Genomic DNA, 14,389 nt, shown 5'->3' with positions numbered 1-14,389 from the left:
GATTTGCATCACCCCTTAAGATGCATAATTAATCTTAGTTAATATTTAATAGTTATAACATATAAGGATTATATCATAATTACCAAGAAAAAATTAAGAACTTATGTTTGACTTTAAGAATTTTCTTTTGGATGTTTGAGAAATCTGAAGAGTTGTTCAACACGCACAATGTCATGAGACGTCCACGGAAAGAAAACTCAGATATTTGAACTGATTTTTTTTTCCCATTTTGGTGGCGGGAGGCGGTGAATGTTGGAGAATGGAAACAACGAAATTACCAGATGAGTCTCGTCGGTGTCGTCACTGTCGTGAGTCGTGGGTCGTGAGTTGTGATCCGAGGGGTGGGTGGGCACTGGGCGGTTATCCTTTCTCTTTCCTTATTGAAAAGGGTATATTCGTTATTAAAAAAGGTTGCACTATACAAGACATGTCGTACCACTTCTCGTGTTCGCATTTCAAAGGGAGGAGGGAGGGAGGGTGATTGGTGTGAGCGAGAGAGAAAGAGAGTAGCAGTTGATCGAAGAGAGTGATTACGGCTACGGGTGCTTATTCAGGTGAGTATTCTCAATTTCTTTTTGGATCAAGCTTTATGCTATGGAATTGGAGAATTTGAGTCCATACTTCATTAAAGTTTTGTTATTGACTCCCTTGATTTGAGTCGACGAACTAGCTATTTCTGCTTAACTGTTATTCTTCCGGAATTTGTGTCTCTGTGAATCTGATTAGACAGCTTTATGTCGGTTAATAAATTTTTCTTAAAAAAAATGTCCGATTAACAGAATTTTTGGCTTCTTATTCTGCAAATTTCTCTATTCTTGGATGCATTTAGCGTCGTTTAGGGAGTTTTTTTTTTTTTTTCCAGTTTAACCGGGCTGCCTCTGTCTACTGGTTAGTCGTTTAGATTTTAGGCCTACTAAAAAAAGAAGAGTGAATTTAGGTCTTCGTTGGATGTTGTGATGTTGACTTGAGCTGAATTCTTCATGTTTCCTTGTTATCTCACCCAATTTTTGAAAGATAATATGTATATTCCTTGTAAATTGTGAAAACTAACTTACTGCTATTTGCATGACTCGCTGTACTTACTCATTTTTTCACAAAATAACTCATTAGATATGAAATTTTCTTTGATTTCAATGGCCCAACTATGAAGAAAGCCCTTGTTACTGGATGTAGTTAGTGTGACTATTTTTGCATACAGTTCCAATTTACAAGTATTTTTGTCTTTTCATCTCTAATTTTTGTATTTCCCTGCACGTAGGGAGGAACTTCTTTCTTGTATCTGAAGATTTGGATAGAGTAAAAAGATTGGTTTTTTTTTTGTATTCTGAGATCCCCTAAAGAATTGAGAAATGGACAAAGAACAAGAACTGGAGTGGCTTGAAGCTCAAAAGATTGTAATAAGCAAGGATCTTGTGGCTGCAGCCAAACAGCAACTACAGTTTCTTGAAACCATTGATCGCAATCGCTGCCTCTACGAAGGCTCTGTTCTTCACCGGGCTATTTATAGGTAGACGTGAAATTGAAGCAGTTATCTCAGTCGCTTGAACTGTAATTTATATATGTTGACATTTCATGGTTGAGTCTTTCATTTCCTCCAAATTTCTTCTATGAATTTTTGCGGGTGGGCTAAACAATAATCTTTGCACAGTTATTACTTTCTGCGTCTTTCAGCAAGTAAAATGTCAATTTATAAGATCTAAATTGGGAGCACGATACATTTTAAACGAATGGAATGGATTGAACTGTTGATCCATTTCTATGTTAATGAATGTCCACTTATGTGAATGTCATTTGGTCCTTCCAAGTCCTATCCAACCGAAACCTCAAGTACAACTAGTCAGCAACTGTTGCCCTGTTAATAGCAAGTTGGTAACTGTGTGTGTAATGTGGAGTCCCTTCAAGCTTATCAATCAATCACACAATTCTACATATGTCAAACCCTATGAATCAGCTGGATGCAGCAATTCCTTATATTTGACACCTTCATGTCAGTGTTCAATCCCCGTTTTCATAACAAAATGAATGAAATGGGAAGGAAATTCTTCAGTAAGTGTCGACTCCAACAGGATCACGGGTTTGATTACTCACACATTGGTCAACCTGATACCCTGGGTTTCTTTCTTACCATCGCAACTTTCTAGTTTCATCTCAATGGTTGTTCTGATGTAAAATGTGATAATTTTCAGGTACAAGACCTACTGGCTTCCCTTGGTTGCGAAATATAATAACTCTCAGGATTTAGAAGGCCCATTGGTTGTGCCTCTTGATTGTGAATGGGTTTGGCACTGTCACAGGCTCAATCCTGTATGCTTTTAACGAGAACCTTTTTATTTTTTTCCCTTCTTTTTAGTGGCTGATTTGTCTGGAATGGGATTACTGAGCTCTTTTGGTTTTGGTATTCAGATACAATACAAATCAGACTGTGAAAAATTCTATGGGAGAATCCTTGACAACTGCAATGTTTTATCCACTGTCCGAGGGACTTGCAAAAAGCAAACTGAAGAAATCTGGAGCAGGCTGTATCCAGGGGAGCCATTTGAGCTCGATATGAGCAACTGTTTTCCAGAGAGTATCCCAGAAAAGATTTTAAAAGATTCAGAAGGCATAAAATATGACCTAGTTTCTGCTGTTAAGAGGCAGAGTCCTTTCTTTTACCAGGTAATTATGGGATCTCCCTGAGATTTTTATCTTCTTGCTGATTACTATACCCTTTTGTATGACCTTTGAAGATCTAAACTAATCAAATTCAATGCCTTTTGACATATGAAGAAGGTTCACATCTTGATCCTGCTCTACCGTAAACCTTTTTGAGGCAATATCAATGAACGTGTTTAAAACTTTCTTGTGATCAGTAATATATAATACTTCAGTGAAAGATATATAGCTGAACAATGGTTTATAAGCCCTGGTAAAGGTTCTAAACAGTATGACCTCCAATAAATAAATGGCTGGATGCAGAAAATTATTTAGTTAAAATTTTCATGGATTTTGCATTCAAGTAGAATGGCTGGATCATCTATCCCATTTGCAGTAGTGAATGACAATGGGATTTTTAGGAAAGACCAAAGCCTTTATAATTTTCATATTGTTGAACATGTATCCATGGCTTCATTTTCCGGAGATGTTTGGGGAGCACCAGGTACTTCATTTATCTCACATATCTTTTGTTCATAATATTTATGAAAATTTATGGCAGGTGTCCAGACCTAGCATGCAAAGTGATATATTTCTTGAGCAAGCACTGGCTAGATATAAAGGGTTTCTACATCTGATCAAGAGAAACAAAGAAAGGTCCATCAGACGTTTCTGTGTTCCAACTTATGACGTTGACCTTATGTGGCACTCTCATCAATTGCATCCTGTTTCTTACTGTAAAGACATGGTTGAAGCACTTGGCAAGGTATTAGAGCATGATGACGTGGACTCTGACAGAACCAAAGGGCAGAAACTAGATGTAGGGTTTTCTGAAACAACTAAACAGTGGGAAGAGACTTTTGGTTTGAGGTACTGGAGAGCAGGGGCGATGTACCGAGGAAGTGCTCCACGTGCTCTCATAGTCACCCCTTACACATCAAAATATATTAGCAAGGAGGTAGTTCCACCCAATGACTATCAGGAAGTAATTCAGATTCCCAAGGCAAAATATGTTGAGGTAGGCCTGATACCCTCTGAAGCACATTTTGCCTTTCCAATTAATCATGTTTCTTTTTGTTTGGTTGACTTGGATACAGTTGCCTGCCCGTTGGAATATCTGGGCACTTGCATATAGAAAATGATACAGTTGCCAGCTTGTTGGAATATCTGGCCACTTGCATATAGAAAATGTAAAAAAATGGCAAAACCACTGAAATTTCACCTCACTGCCGTTAAATTGTAGTGTCCCAAGTTTTTTGGATACATACGAACCATGAATCCATTATATCAGGGTTCTGCAACCTCTTGGAATTTGGTTGTAAGTTGAAGTAAATTGCCACTGGGAATGATATCTGTTCCCTTTCATGAAATCGATAGTTCTTTCTGAAGATGTACTTTATCTATTTGTGTGGTGGTATCATTCATTATGTAGTGTTTGCAATCAATTCTTACATCGTCCAGTCACTTTATACCTACATGAATTTCAATAAATAGTTCTTGATTATATTAGGATAAGAGAGTTAATCCAATTTTTGAACCACACTTGTGGAAAATTAAAAATGTACTTCTCTGAGTGTGTTCAACCTCTGTATGTCAGTTTCCAATATCTGATCTGGATTAAATCCTGTGTGCAGTGTTTGATGCTTCTGATTCATTTTCTGTTTGTCTAAAAGCTAACAGGGTGGAAATTAGAAAGTTGGGAGGTTCTTACAGGCCAAAAATTCTGTTAAATAGATTTTTCATACATAATGTAGGGGCTGTTTTCCCCATTGAATATGTCTAAGCTGTATTGTTTCATCCAGATAAAAGAAAAAGGATTATGTGATATCTTTTACTGCAGTTAAACTAACACTTTGAAAAAGTCTTGGTCATATTTTTCTGGATGGTTGAAAAGAATCTGTGGATTGGCCACAGAAGAACCATGGGGATATTGCCACTTCATGGTCTAACCAGATAAGGCTATCTTAACGTAGTATGTAATTCTGCTACGTGGCCGGATGATGTGGTTATACTGACCGGTTGATAGAAAGGGAAATGTTTGGATTGGCAACGTGTCAAATGTCCGACTCAAATTTGATCAAATACCCTCCCATTTATGTCCTCGCACAGTCGTACCCATCTGTCCATGTATTGACATGCCCTCTTCTGTAGTCCTGGATTTTCAAAAGCTTCATTTTTTCCTCTTGACCAACTCCAATTGAGCTGAAACTTGAAATGTGGTCTGGGGACCTTGGGGTCAACTTGTCCACAATATTTGGGCTCATCTGACATGACACATGGAAACTACTTTAGTCAACCAGAAAAACTTTTCCCTTTCAACATGAATTAATTTCATTGTCGCCTGGGTGGGTGGATTCACCTGTATGGCTAGGATTGTTTGCACATACTAACAATCATGATCACACTCTACGAATCAATTTCAATCATAGTTAAGAGCCTATGATTACAAGACTGATGGCAGTATGGAGAATATTCATTTGTTTGTTATATGTTAGTCAGTGTTCGACCCATTTCCTTTATTTCTTTTCTTCTCTTGTTTTCTCTTTTTTCATGTATCGAAACATAGACCTTTTTGTTATTTTAGTCATTCAGGATTTTTCTTAACATGATTAACTTCAAGGCTGTCACTACACTGCTAATGATAGATCTTAAGATTCGGTTACTTATCTTTTTCAGGTTTTTCTAGAGATTGTGGGGCTGAGAAACATACCTGCCGGGCACAGGGGTAGCTTCTTTGTCTTTTTCAGTAAGAAGCAGCCAGATAATTTCTTCAATGCTAGGAGAAGACTGAATATTTTTTCTGAGTCTGGGGAGAAGCATGTTGCTGCTTTCCAGTGCGAACCCACTGGGGAGCTTTTCTTTGAACTTATGTCCCATTCAGGTTCCAATTTACTCATATCAAGGACAGCCAAAATCATGGGGACGACTTCAATGTCTCTGAGAGATCTGCTAGATCCAGCCTCTGGACTGTCATTGGATACATGGTTTGAGTTGGCGACTGTTTCTGGCACTCACTCCAAGCCAATCTCAATGCATATTGCTGTTTCTTTGACTGTTCCAGTCACAGCACCTCATGTGCTTCACATGATCCATTCACGTCCATGCTCGATGAGTTCCTGCTTCTTCCCGCTTCCAGGAAGGGTCCAACATGCTAAGAATTGGACGTGTGTTGTGGATGAAGCTGGCAATGACATCATTAACATCCAGATGAGGTGTGTAAACACATGCTCATTTTTTCTTAATATATATGTGCTTTTCATCAAACATGTGCTCAATTCCTCTTACATGGATTAAACTTCATCCATTCATCTGTGCAAGTCTGATATGCATTTGGAATTCAGAGAGAGTTTGGTTGGGATGGCCTTACACCATGATACCAAAGTTTATTGTTTTACATATTCTGAAATGGAGGAGTTTAAGAACCAGATGGTCATATAGGATGGTATGCCGATGGCATAAATACGTGTGCTCTGGGGAGGCACAAAACCATCCATTGACCTAGTTAATTTGTCTCCGCAGCCTGTACTTGACCTAATCTCTATGATTCTAACAGTTTAATGTATAGCATCTTTTTAGCCACTGGATAATATGATCATTCAATAGGCTTTCTCTGGTGGAATTTGAGGAATATAGCACCAAGGTTCCTATGGTGGAATCTCCAGGTTCCTTTGCTGGAATCTCCATCTGTTAGTTGGGGAGTTTGTTGAAGTTTTTTTTTTTCCCGAAATCTTGTTAATCTCTTGGTTTGGAATCATCAAGTGTGTCATTTTGAAACACATGGTAAGTTATCAGGGCCCTGGATTTGCTTTGGCAATTTGGGGCCCCCGACTAAAGTATTTTTCCAATTGGAATACTTCAGATAGATATGGATTCAAGTCCAGGGAATTGTTGCTCTCCCCCCCTGTTATTGCATAAGTACGGTGCAGTTGCTCGACATAATAACACAGTAGTCTTATTTTTCCAACAAACTTCCATGTTGTTCATCTACTTTATATTTAATTACTGCACCAGATTGACTTCTGAACTATATTAGCATTGCATTCTATGGATGTCAGGGATTCAAGGAAACTGGAGGCAATAAACAACTGTTGCTCAATGAAAGAGGTGATTGGCATAGTAGGGTCTGGGGGATCATATGTTTTAGCAGAGTCTGTCGGAACAAAATGGTCTTTGATGGATTCTCATTGGTCCTTTGTGCTTCAGAGGACATCCAGTGAAGGTGATCATCTATTTGAGCTTAAAGGCAATCGAATGGTAAGAATCTTCATTACCGGTACTCAGTTGTTTGCTTGTGTCTTTTTAGGGGATTGTTGAAAACAAATCCACAGTTTTCGTTTTCTCTTTAATGGTTATTAAAGAATATAATATCAACAAAACATTTCCTTTTACCGTGTTTTGGTGTCTGGTATCTGGATAATTTTCCCGCGAAATTTTTTTAATGAGCTCAGCTTTCATGTAACAAAGGCTTTGGCCACAAATCCAGTAATATGGAATGCCAATTGATGGATGTAAGAGACCGGTTAAAATGGTTTAAATATCATTGAATTCAGTGATCCTAGGCACCTCACCAAGAGTTCTTTATCCAAAATTTGATTCATGACTATTTTCCAAAGGTGACTAGTAGATTTGAGAGGGTTGCACATTTAGCTCCATATTCCATCCATAGCCATTTCTTTGTCCCTTTTTCTTTTCATAGGAGTGGAACCTAGACTGGACGGTCCCTCTCAATTCCCTAATGTTAAAGGTCAGCACTATCAAGCAATTTATATGATGCTTCTGATTATATGAATTTAGGATTGGGGGGAAGGAGCTGTGGGAACTCTAAAACAACTGCAAAGTGAAAGGGATTCAAATCACTTAGTTTTCTGTTGCTTTTGGCTGACAGAATGCTTTAAGTGGACCCCATTTAGTGGTTGGCCCTGCTCCTCTGCTTGCTAGCTGTGTGGTGAGATATCAAGTGCTTGTGAAGGACATTAGCATTCACAATTTGAGTTGCTACCATTCCTCTCCTGCTTTCCTTTCTTTTTTCTTTTCTTTTTTTCGTTTTTTGTATGTTTGCATGAGAGGGTCGGTGTGAATGCACCTGCGCCTATTCAATTCAAAGCTGCAATAGGATCAGACTTTTGATATAGCTTGTGGGATAAATTGTTCAGAGTCCTTTGGATGTTGATATAGAACACGTGCAATGGATGGTTGTTGGTTGGGTTTCCAACTCCCCACCCCACCCACGCCCGAACAGAAAAAAAATATTCCATCTTATGAATGGGAGTCCTGGACATACTCACTCCTTACCTTGTAGTCTCTCATGGTTTTATCTATTCTTGGTACAGGTGAAACTTTTCTCTGGTAGAAAACTGGAATATGAACCCAAATGCTGCGAGAGGAAGGCAAGTGAACGTGACTTCTTGACAGCAGTTGAATTTTCCCTGGAAGATCCCTATGGCAAAGCAGTTGCAATGATTAACTTGAAGTCTGGAATTGTAAAGGTATATTTTCATTATTTACCCTTTCACATTAAATTCCTGTTGTACTTACTCCACAAATTTGAACAGGTCAATGAAGAGTGGTTTGTGTTGCCTGGGATTATCTTGGCTTTCGTACTTTCTGACATTTTCAGAAAGGCGGGATATGATAGTTTTCTTGCCTCTGGAGAAAATATAAAGGGAGTGACTGTGTTATCTGAGGATGTTGATGGGTGCAACGAAGGTGGTGGAATGGAGCAGAAGACTGGCATCGTAAAGGAAGTGCAGGTTGATGAGGCTCAGAAAAGTAGTACTGTGGTTCCAGAAAAGGGTGGCGCTTGTGGAGGATGTGGAAGTGGGTGTGGTGGATGCGGTGGAGGAAGTGGATATGCTGGCACAGTAAATGAAGTGAAGGTTGAGGCTCAGAAAACTAATATGGCGGTTCCAGAAAATGGTGGCGCTTGTGGAGGATGTGGAAGTGGATGTGGTGGATGCGGTGGCGGAAGTGGATATGCTGGCACAGTAAATGAAGTCCAGGTTGAGGCTCAGAAAACTAATACGGCGGTTCCAGAAAACGGTGGTGCTTGTGGAGGATGTGGAAGTGGATGTGGTGGATGCGGTGGCGGAAGTGGATATCTGACAAAGAGTGGTGGCTGTGGTGGCGGGTCCAAGAATGTGTCAAAGAATGGGGGATGTGGTGGCTGTGGCGGTTGTGGTGGGGATAGCAGTGATAAGTTGGCACAGAAGTGAAGGCAGCTTTTGGAGCTTGCATATACTGAAATAAGGCTGTGATGGCTGCTATCTGTGCACCCATCTGACGGAACTGAAGCATTGACGATGTTCCGAGGTTATGAATATTGATAAATAAATATTGTAAATAAGCTTTCTATGCATAAGCTGTTGTCTTATAACATCACTGTGATCACCTTAGAAGAATGAAAGATGATACATCCCAACTCGAAGATTCATACCCAGTATAGTTCCAAACTGATGATCCCAAAATGAGGTCAACCACTTGTTATTGGAGGAATGGAAAAAAAAATGGGATGATTTTTTTCAATGGAAGTACATCTATTGCATCACTTAGGATTTGATGAAAGTATATCCATAATGTTTTTAGTGGCGATCACCTCATTTACACAATCCTAGCCTTCCAAGATAGACTATGGGCAACATTTGTGTTTTAATTACCAACGAATTGTAACGATTATCGAGACGTCTTATATCAAATAACAAATGGAAACAATCAAATGCCATGTAACTTCATCCTCCCACCTTTGGAAGCATTTGAGCCAACAAAACTGAATCAGTTCAAGCTTCTATGGATTTGCCACCCAATAGCAATGCTCCTTATATCCATTGGTGAAGTTTAGGTGGTTGTTAAGAGTCGACTTGGTGCAACTGCTTGGTCTCAATCTATACATCATATACAAGGAAAGCCATGGGCGTAGATCCAATTGAAATGCTTAATTCAGAAAAGAGCTGGATTGCAAGTTAAAATATTCATTCTCAATTTAAGTAGTTTGATTTTCTGTAACATTACCACAGTTTCGAAGTGGATCTCTCTACTTCTGCTGTTTAAATCGGAATATTCAAACCAAGATACCCTGAATCTGAATGGCGGTTCCCAGAGACGAATTTTGACCAGTTGAATTGGAATCAGTGGTTACCAATTCCATCACCGATTCGTTTTTAAAACACCGACTAAACCAGATCTGATCCCTCTGAAACAAGTGGATTGGATTGTTCTACTAGAACAATCTTGCTAAACTATGGATTGATTCTGTTAAGAGAGTCAATTATAGCCTATTCCATTAGAAGAACAATCCAGCAAAAGTCTGGATTGATTCTAATAAAAGAAAGTAGTCTAATTGATTAGATCTACTCTAACCTGAACCGAAGTGAATCCAGATCAGCACAAATAAATGTTTCATGACAATTATTTATTATTTTTTAGATCATTTGAACTTATAATCCATTGCACATGGTTGCTAGTTTGGCTTTGATATTTCCAAATCATAATATGTTAATGGGTATGATGAAACCAATAGTACTAAAAAAAATGGAAACAACCATGATGCAACTCTTCAACTGCCAGATTGGAACTATATATGATGACCACCACCGAGTCACCAACCCTATCATAAAGCCCAAAACTTTATATGCATTCCACCCTCTGCTCCAAATATTGTCAATATGGTCCTCTCCAAATATTTTCTCCTCATTATTGTTACCATTCTGGCACTTGCTTATCATTATTATCATTACTGTAGATGTCAACTGCTGTTATTATAAGGGTAGATGAGGATAAAAAGTAGGAACTCCAGTCCGAGGAGGTTCTCTGTAAACTGTAATGCCCAAAATCATGTGATTTGATTAAATTCTTGGTGTTGTTTTATTTACAAAATGGTATCAAAATCCTTATCTACCCAACTCTTCTGCTTCTCTCCCTGTTGTCCAAAAAAAAAAAAACCCACTACTGTCAACTATTGTTCGATCTCCTAGGCCCTACTTGTCGATCTTTTTGGTCTTGATCTTTACACATATACATGGCGAACCACTCCAATCCAAAGTATTTCAAACCCAAAAACCTTCTTCCCCTTTCACCTCCAGAAACTGCAACCACCGAACCAAGAACCAGAAGCATTTAAGTAAACAATCAAAACTTAAATAACTTCATGAGCGTGTTGGTGTGATCCAATATCTGTGCCAATTAAACTCGATGGATACAGAGTGGGGGGGTTTGTACCTGTACCCATCTCTAGTCCCATCTTCGGTCACTTCTGCCGCCTTGTCCTTCCCCCCCTGAGCTCGTTCTTTAGGGTTGCCCATCATTCGTCCTTGGTCCTAGGGGAGGCTTTCGACTCCATGCACGGCGATTGTGCATCGTCCGCATCAGAATCGCTGCCGGATGAGCTCCCCGAATCCGAATCTGCAATAACCCCAAAATTAAGCTTCCTCTGCACTAGAGCTGAGAAAAGGGATTCAAGAGTAAGGTAAAGTAGAGGGTAAGACAGTTCCCGTACCACTTGACGAGGATGAACCACTGCTTGAACTGCTGGAGCTGCTTGATCTGCTGGCGTAACCACCAGCATCTTTTTCAATCTCCACCGGCGGAAAGTTATTGGCCGGCATCTCCTCCCCAATATCCACATCCTCTTCTACAGTCTCCCCTTTTTTAATCTTCTTTGCAGCAAAAGAGGCTGAAGCTGAAACTGCTCCTCCCAAGGCCTCAGCTGGAAGGGATTTGGGGGCATCATCAAGCATCACACTGACGGGAGACTGCAAAAGTTATAAAACAATGATCAGCATAAAAAATTAAGAGTGCGAAAATCAAGCAATTGGATTCTACAATGGAAATTGTCACTACCTTGCTGCCTTCCGCTGCAGGAATCTCGTTGTTGCCGGCAAACGCTTGCCTCTTGATCTTGCTCATCATCTTTCTGCAGTTGCACACAAATCGATCAAGGTCCCAAAGCGTTTCGGTGTCCAGAACCTCAATGTCCAGCTCAATCTCATCTCCATGCTGCGCCACATTAGCATTCCTCTTCCTTATGATATGCACCACTTGATCCATTTTCTCCTGTGGGAGATTCTGCAAATTCATTCCCAGCTTTTGCTTCTCTTCAAAGCTCATCTCCCGTTTGTTTGGATCTTTTGCTTTGGGCTTTGGCTGCTTAACAGTAGATGATCTTCCCGTCGAAAATGGTCTTGTAGGCGCCAATGCTGATGTTGATGCAGGAGTGTGCACTGGTGATGGGTTCGATGGAGGAGCCACATTGGGGATCGAGGTCGGATCAGGTTTCTTCACACCAAACTCTGTAGTTGGAAGCCCAACACATGAGCTTCCCGGCATTTCTCCGGTGGGAAACACTCGCCGCTGCGTATTATGCAATTTTTTGTACGCGGGTTCAAACATATCCTCGAATTGACCCAGCAATTGCTCCGCCATTGCATAAACATCGTGGCCCTTGGGATTGTAAAGCAAGGCATTGTTGAAGGTCAACCGCACATCAGAGGCAAAATCAAGAGGTGACGCATAGACGTTCTTGCTGAGCTTGGTTTTCACGGTCCCGAGATCCATAGGTTGCTTGATAATCTGGTTGTAGTCGTGAAGACCCATGCCGACGACATCAACGGGAACATTGAAAATCCAGCCGTGCTTATGCTTCATCAACTTGGACAAGATCTGTCCGCATCGTTTCATGATACTAGACAAAAGCTTTCCGTCCACAGGGTCCAATGCAGGGCGCTTTGGATCTCTGCCAGAGGCCACCAGGAGTGGACGTTTGGACCCTGAAATTTTACCATCAGGATGCGTCTTTTCCTTCCCCATGACAAATTCAGACGGCCGATAGTACTTGTTCGCCTTGGGCATTCGTTTCTCTTTGTTGCCGTCGGCACCTGGCGAATCCATGGAATGGTTATTATGATGATGGTTCAGATGTAGAGGCGGCGGCCGCGTGGCGGATGTAACTTCCCTACCGGCATAGCCTCCGGAAAATTGAGAGGCGCTGTAGCCGGATCTGGACTGAATTTCTTTCAATTCGATCCGGTTGTTCAGGCTCCGGACCTGTTCAAGCTCCGAGATCAGGCGTTTCTTCAGCTCCTTGAGCTCTCTTTTTGAGAAGGCCGCGATATTGAAAGTCACGTAACCACCGGCTGAGGACTCTCTCCGCTTATTGTGACTGATAGACATGGATTTCCTATTCATGGAGGACGAGTCTTCGGAAACAACCGGAGCAACAACTGCCGATTCATCAGCCTGACGGCCATGAATCTGGCTTGTATGGTGGTCATGGCTCTGTTTGTTAGGGTTAGGGTTACGGCTAGGACTAGAATTAGGATTAGGGTTAGAGTTAGGGTTAGGGTTGGACTTCAGGTGACGGTTAGAGTTAGGGTTTTTCCTCATATACACCTTGCGTTCTCCCCAAAACGGTTCATTTCGACTCGCTAAGAGAGCGGACGCCATTCATGCATAGAACTTCTATCGTATCAATCGGGTAGCTCCGGCAAAACTCCAGCAAAATGTTAACAACAGAGATGATCGGTGCACCATATGGGAACAGAGATGTCGCCGGACAGTACTTCTGAATCAGATTGACGGAAAAAGAAAGGCGAGAATCAGATCAACGGAGTGAATAGAAAAGAAAAGAAAAGAACGAATAGAAGGGAAATTATCAAGAAGAACGAGGGTTTCCAAAGACCCTCCTGAACAGAGCGAGGAACAAGAGAGGAGCGACACCGCCTCTTAAAGGCCTCCAGATCTGACCGCTTGACCTCTGATTGATTTCTATCCGTCGATCTAGTTAAGAACGTTGATCCAACGACTATAGCAGCTTTCTTGGTGCCCAGTTAGCTGACCGTCCTATCTGTCACGGATGGTGGGGATATGGAGTTGGAAACACGTGGCAAAAATAGAACCGTCTAGATGACTTGAGAGGGGAATTTCTCGAATTTTCATATTTGAGTTTTGGGTTTGGGCGTGAATTTGGGGCGCATGACTCTTGCATTAAGGTTTCTACTTTGTACTGCTTTTGTCCGTTTTCTTCTGGACTTCTATTAATTAAACTTTTTTTTTTTTTCCTAAGCCCGGCCCATAGTGAATGACCGAAGGGCACTGACGTGGAAGACAAGCCAGCTGGCATGGCCGGATGGAGGGAAAATATCTTTTTCGTTGCGAGTCTCCCGCCAAAACCTCCATATGCCAGGTCAGCGCCGCAAGATTGAATTTTACTCTGGCCACGTTAGTTCGATGGGCACGTCCCGCGCACCGCACACGAGATCGGTGCTAAGGATCTGATCCTATACGACCTTCGTATAGTTAATCAGTTTAATAAACCCATAGATTTACAAAAATACCCTCCATCGTGGACGTCGATCCAAGCCGGCTAATGATCAGACAGTTGGTGTTACAGATCATATGAATGCTGCAGCCGTAGGGAAGGAATGCCTAAAGGTTTATGGACTTTGGACTTTGGACCCTGGACCCTGGACCCCTTACGGTATCACTTTTACGTTCCGACTTTGTGAAGTAGTCGTCAGACTGGAATCTTTTGGTAAGAAACACCGAACATTAGGCATTTTTGGTCCACCGTCGTGATTAGACTATCACACATAGATCCGATTATGATCGCCCAGTCCGATCAGTGTTTTAAGAATCGGATCGGATCCTTTGGAATGTGTATAGGAATAAAGGTTTTAAAACATGAGATCTGTCCCAATCAATATTGATTCGGATTGGATTAGTATTATTTGGGATTAGGCAGATTTATCCTTCTTTTTTTTTTTTT

At 40.9% G+C, this 14,389-nt stretch overlaps 2 protein-coding genes across 3 annotated transcripts; one reads left to right on the top strand and one right to left on the bottom strand.

The window, feature by feature from the left end:
• Positions 1-430: 430 nt before the first annotated feature.
• LOC122075981 (glycine-rich domain-containing protein 2) lies at positions 431-9,156 on the top strand. The gene is made up of 9 exons (XM_042641220.1): positions 431-554; positions 1,259-1,507; positions 2,187-2,304; positions 2,404-2,658; positions 3,197-3,652; positions 5,311-5,846; positions 6,690-6,888; positions 7,965-8,120; positions 8,187-9,156. The coding sequence occupies exons 2-9, from the start codon at positions 1,350-1,352 to the stop codon at positions 8,844-8,846; spliced, it is 2,538 nt and encodes an 845-aa protein (XP_042497154.1). The 5' UTR covers positions 431-554; positions 1,259-1,349; the 3' UTR covers positions 8,847-9,156.
• A 1,294-nt stretch (positions 9,157-10,450) lies between these two features.
• LOC122076972 (transcription factor GTE7-like) lies at positions 10,451-13,328 on the bottom strand. Of its 2 annotated transcripts, XR_006139667.1 has the most exons (4): positions 11,467-13,328; positions 11,123-11,378; positions 10,846-11,028; positions 10,451-10,712 (listed from the first exon to the last, which is right to left on the bottom strand). XR_006139667.1 is itself a non-coding variant. In XM_042642652.1 (3 exons), the coding sequence occupies exons 1-3, from the start codon at positions 13,066-13,068 to the stop codon at positions 10,928-10,930; spliced, it is 1,959 nt and encodes a 652-aa protein (XP_042498586.1). In that variant the 5' UTR covers positions 13,069-13,328; the 3' UTR covers positions 10,451-10,927. The 2 variants fall into 2 exon arrangements, 1 of the variants encoding a protein (XP_042498586.1); XM_042642652.1 differs by having other exon boundaries at positions 10,451-11,028.
• Between the last annotated feature and the right edge of the window lie 1,061 nt (positions 13,329-14,389).

Source organism: Macadamia integrifolia, chromosome 4 (assembly GCF_013358625.1).
Source record: "Macadamia integrifolia cultivar HAES 741 chromosome 4, SCU_Mint_v3, whole genome shotgun sequence".
Lineage (NCBI taxonomy): Eukaryota > Viridiplantae > Streptophyta > Magnoliopsida > Proteales > Proteaceae > Macadamia > Macadamia integrifolia.
Note: the sequence above shows the minus strand (reverse complement) of the source record. Positions and strands in the feature narration are given on the sequence as shown.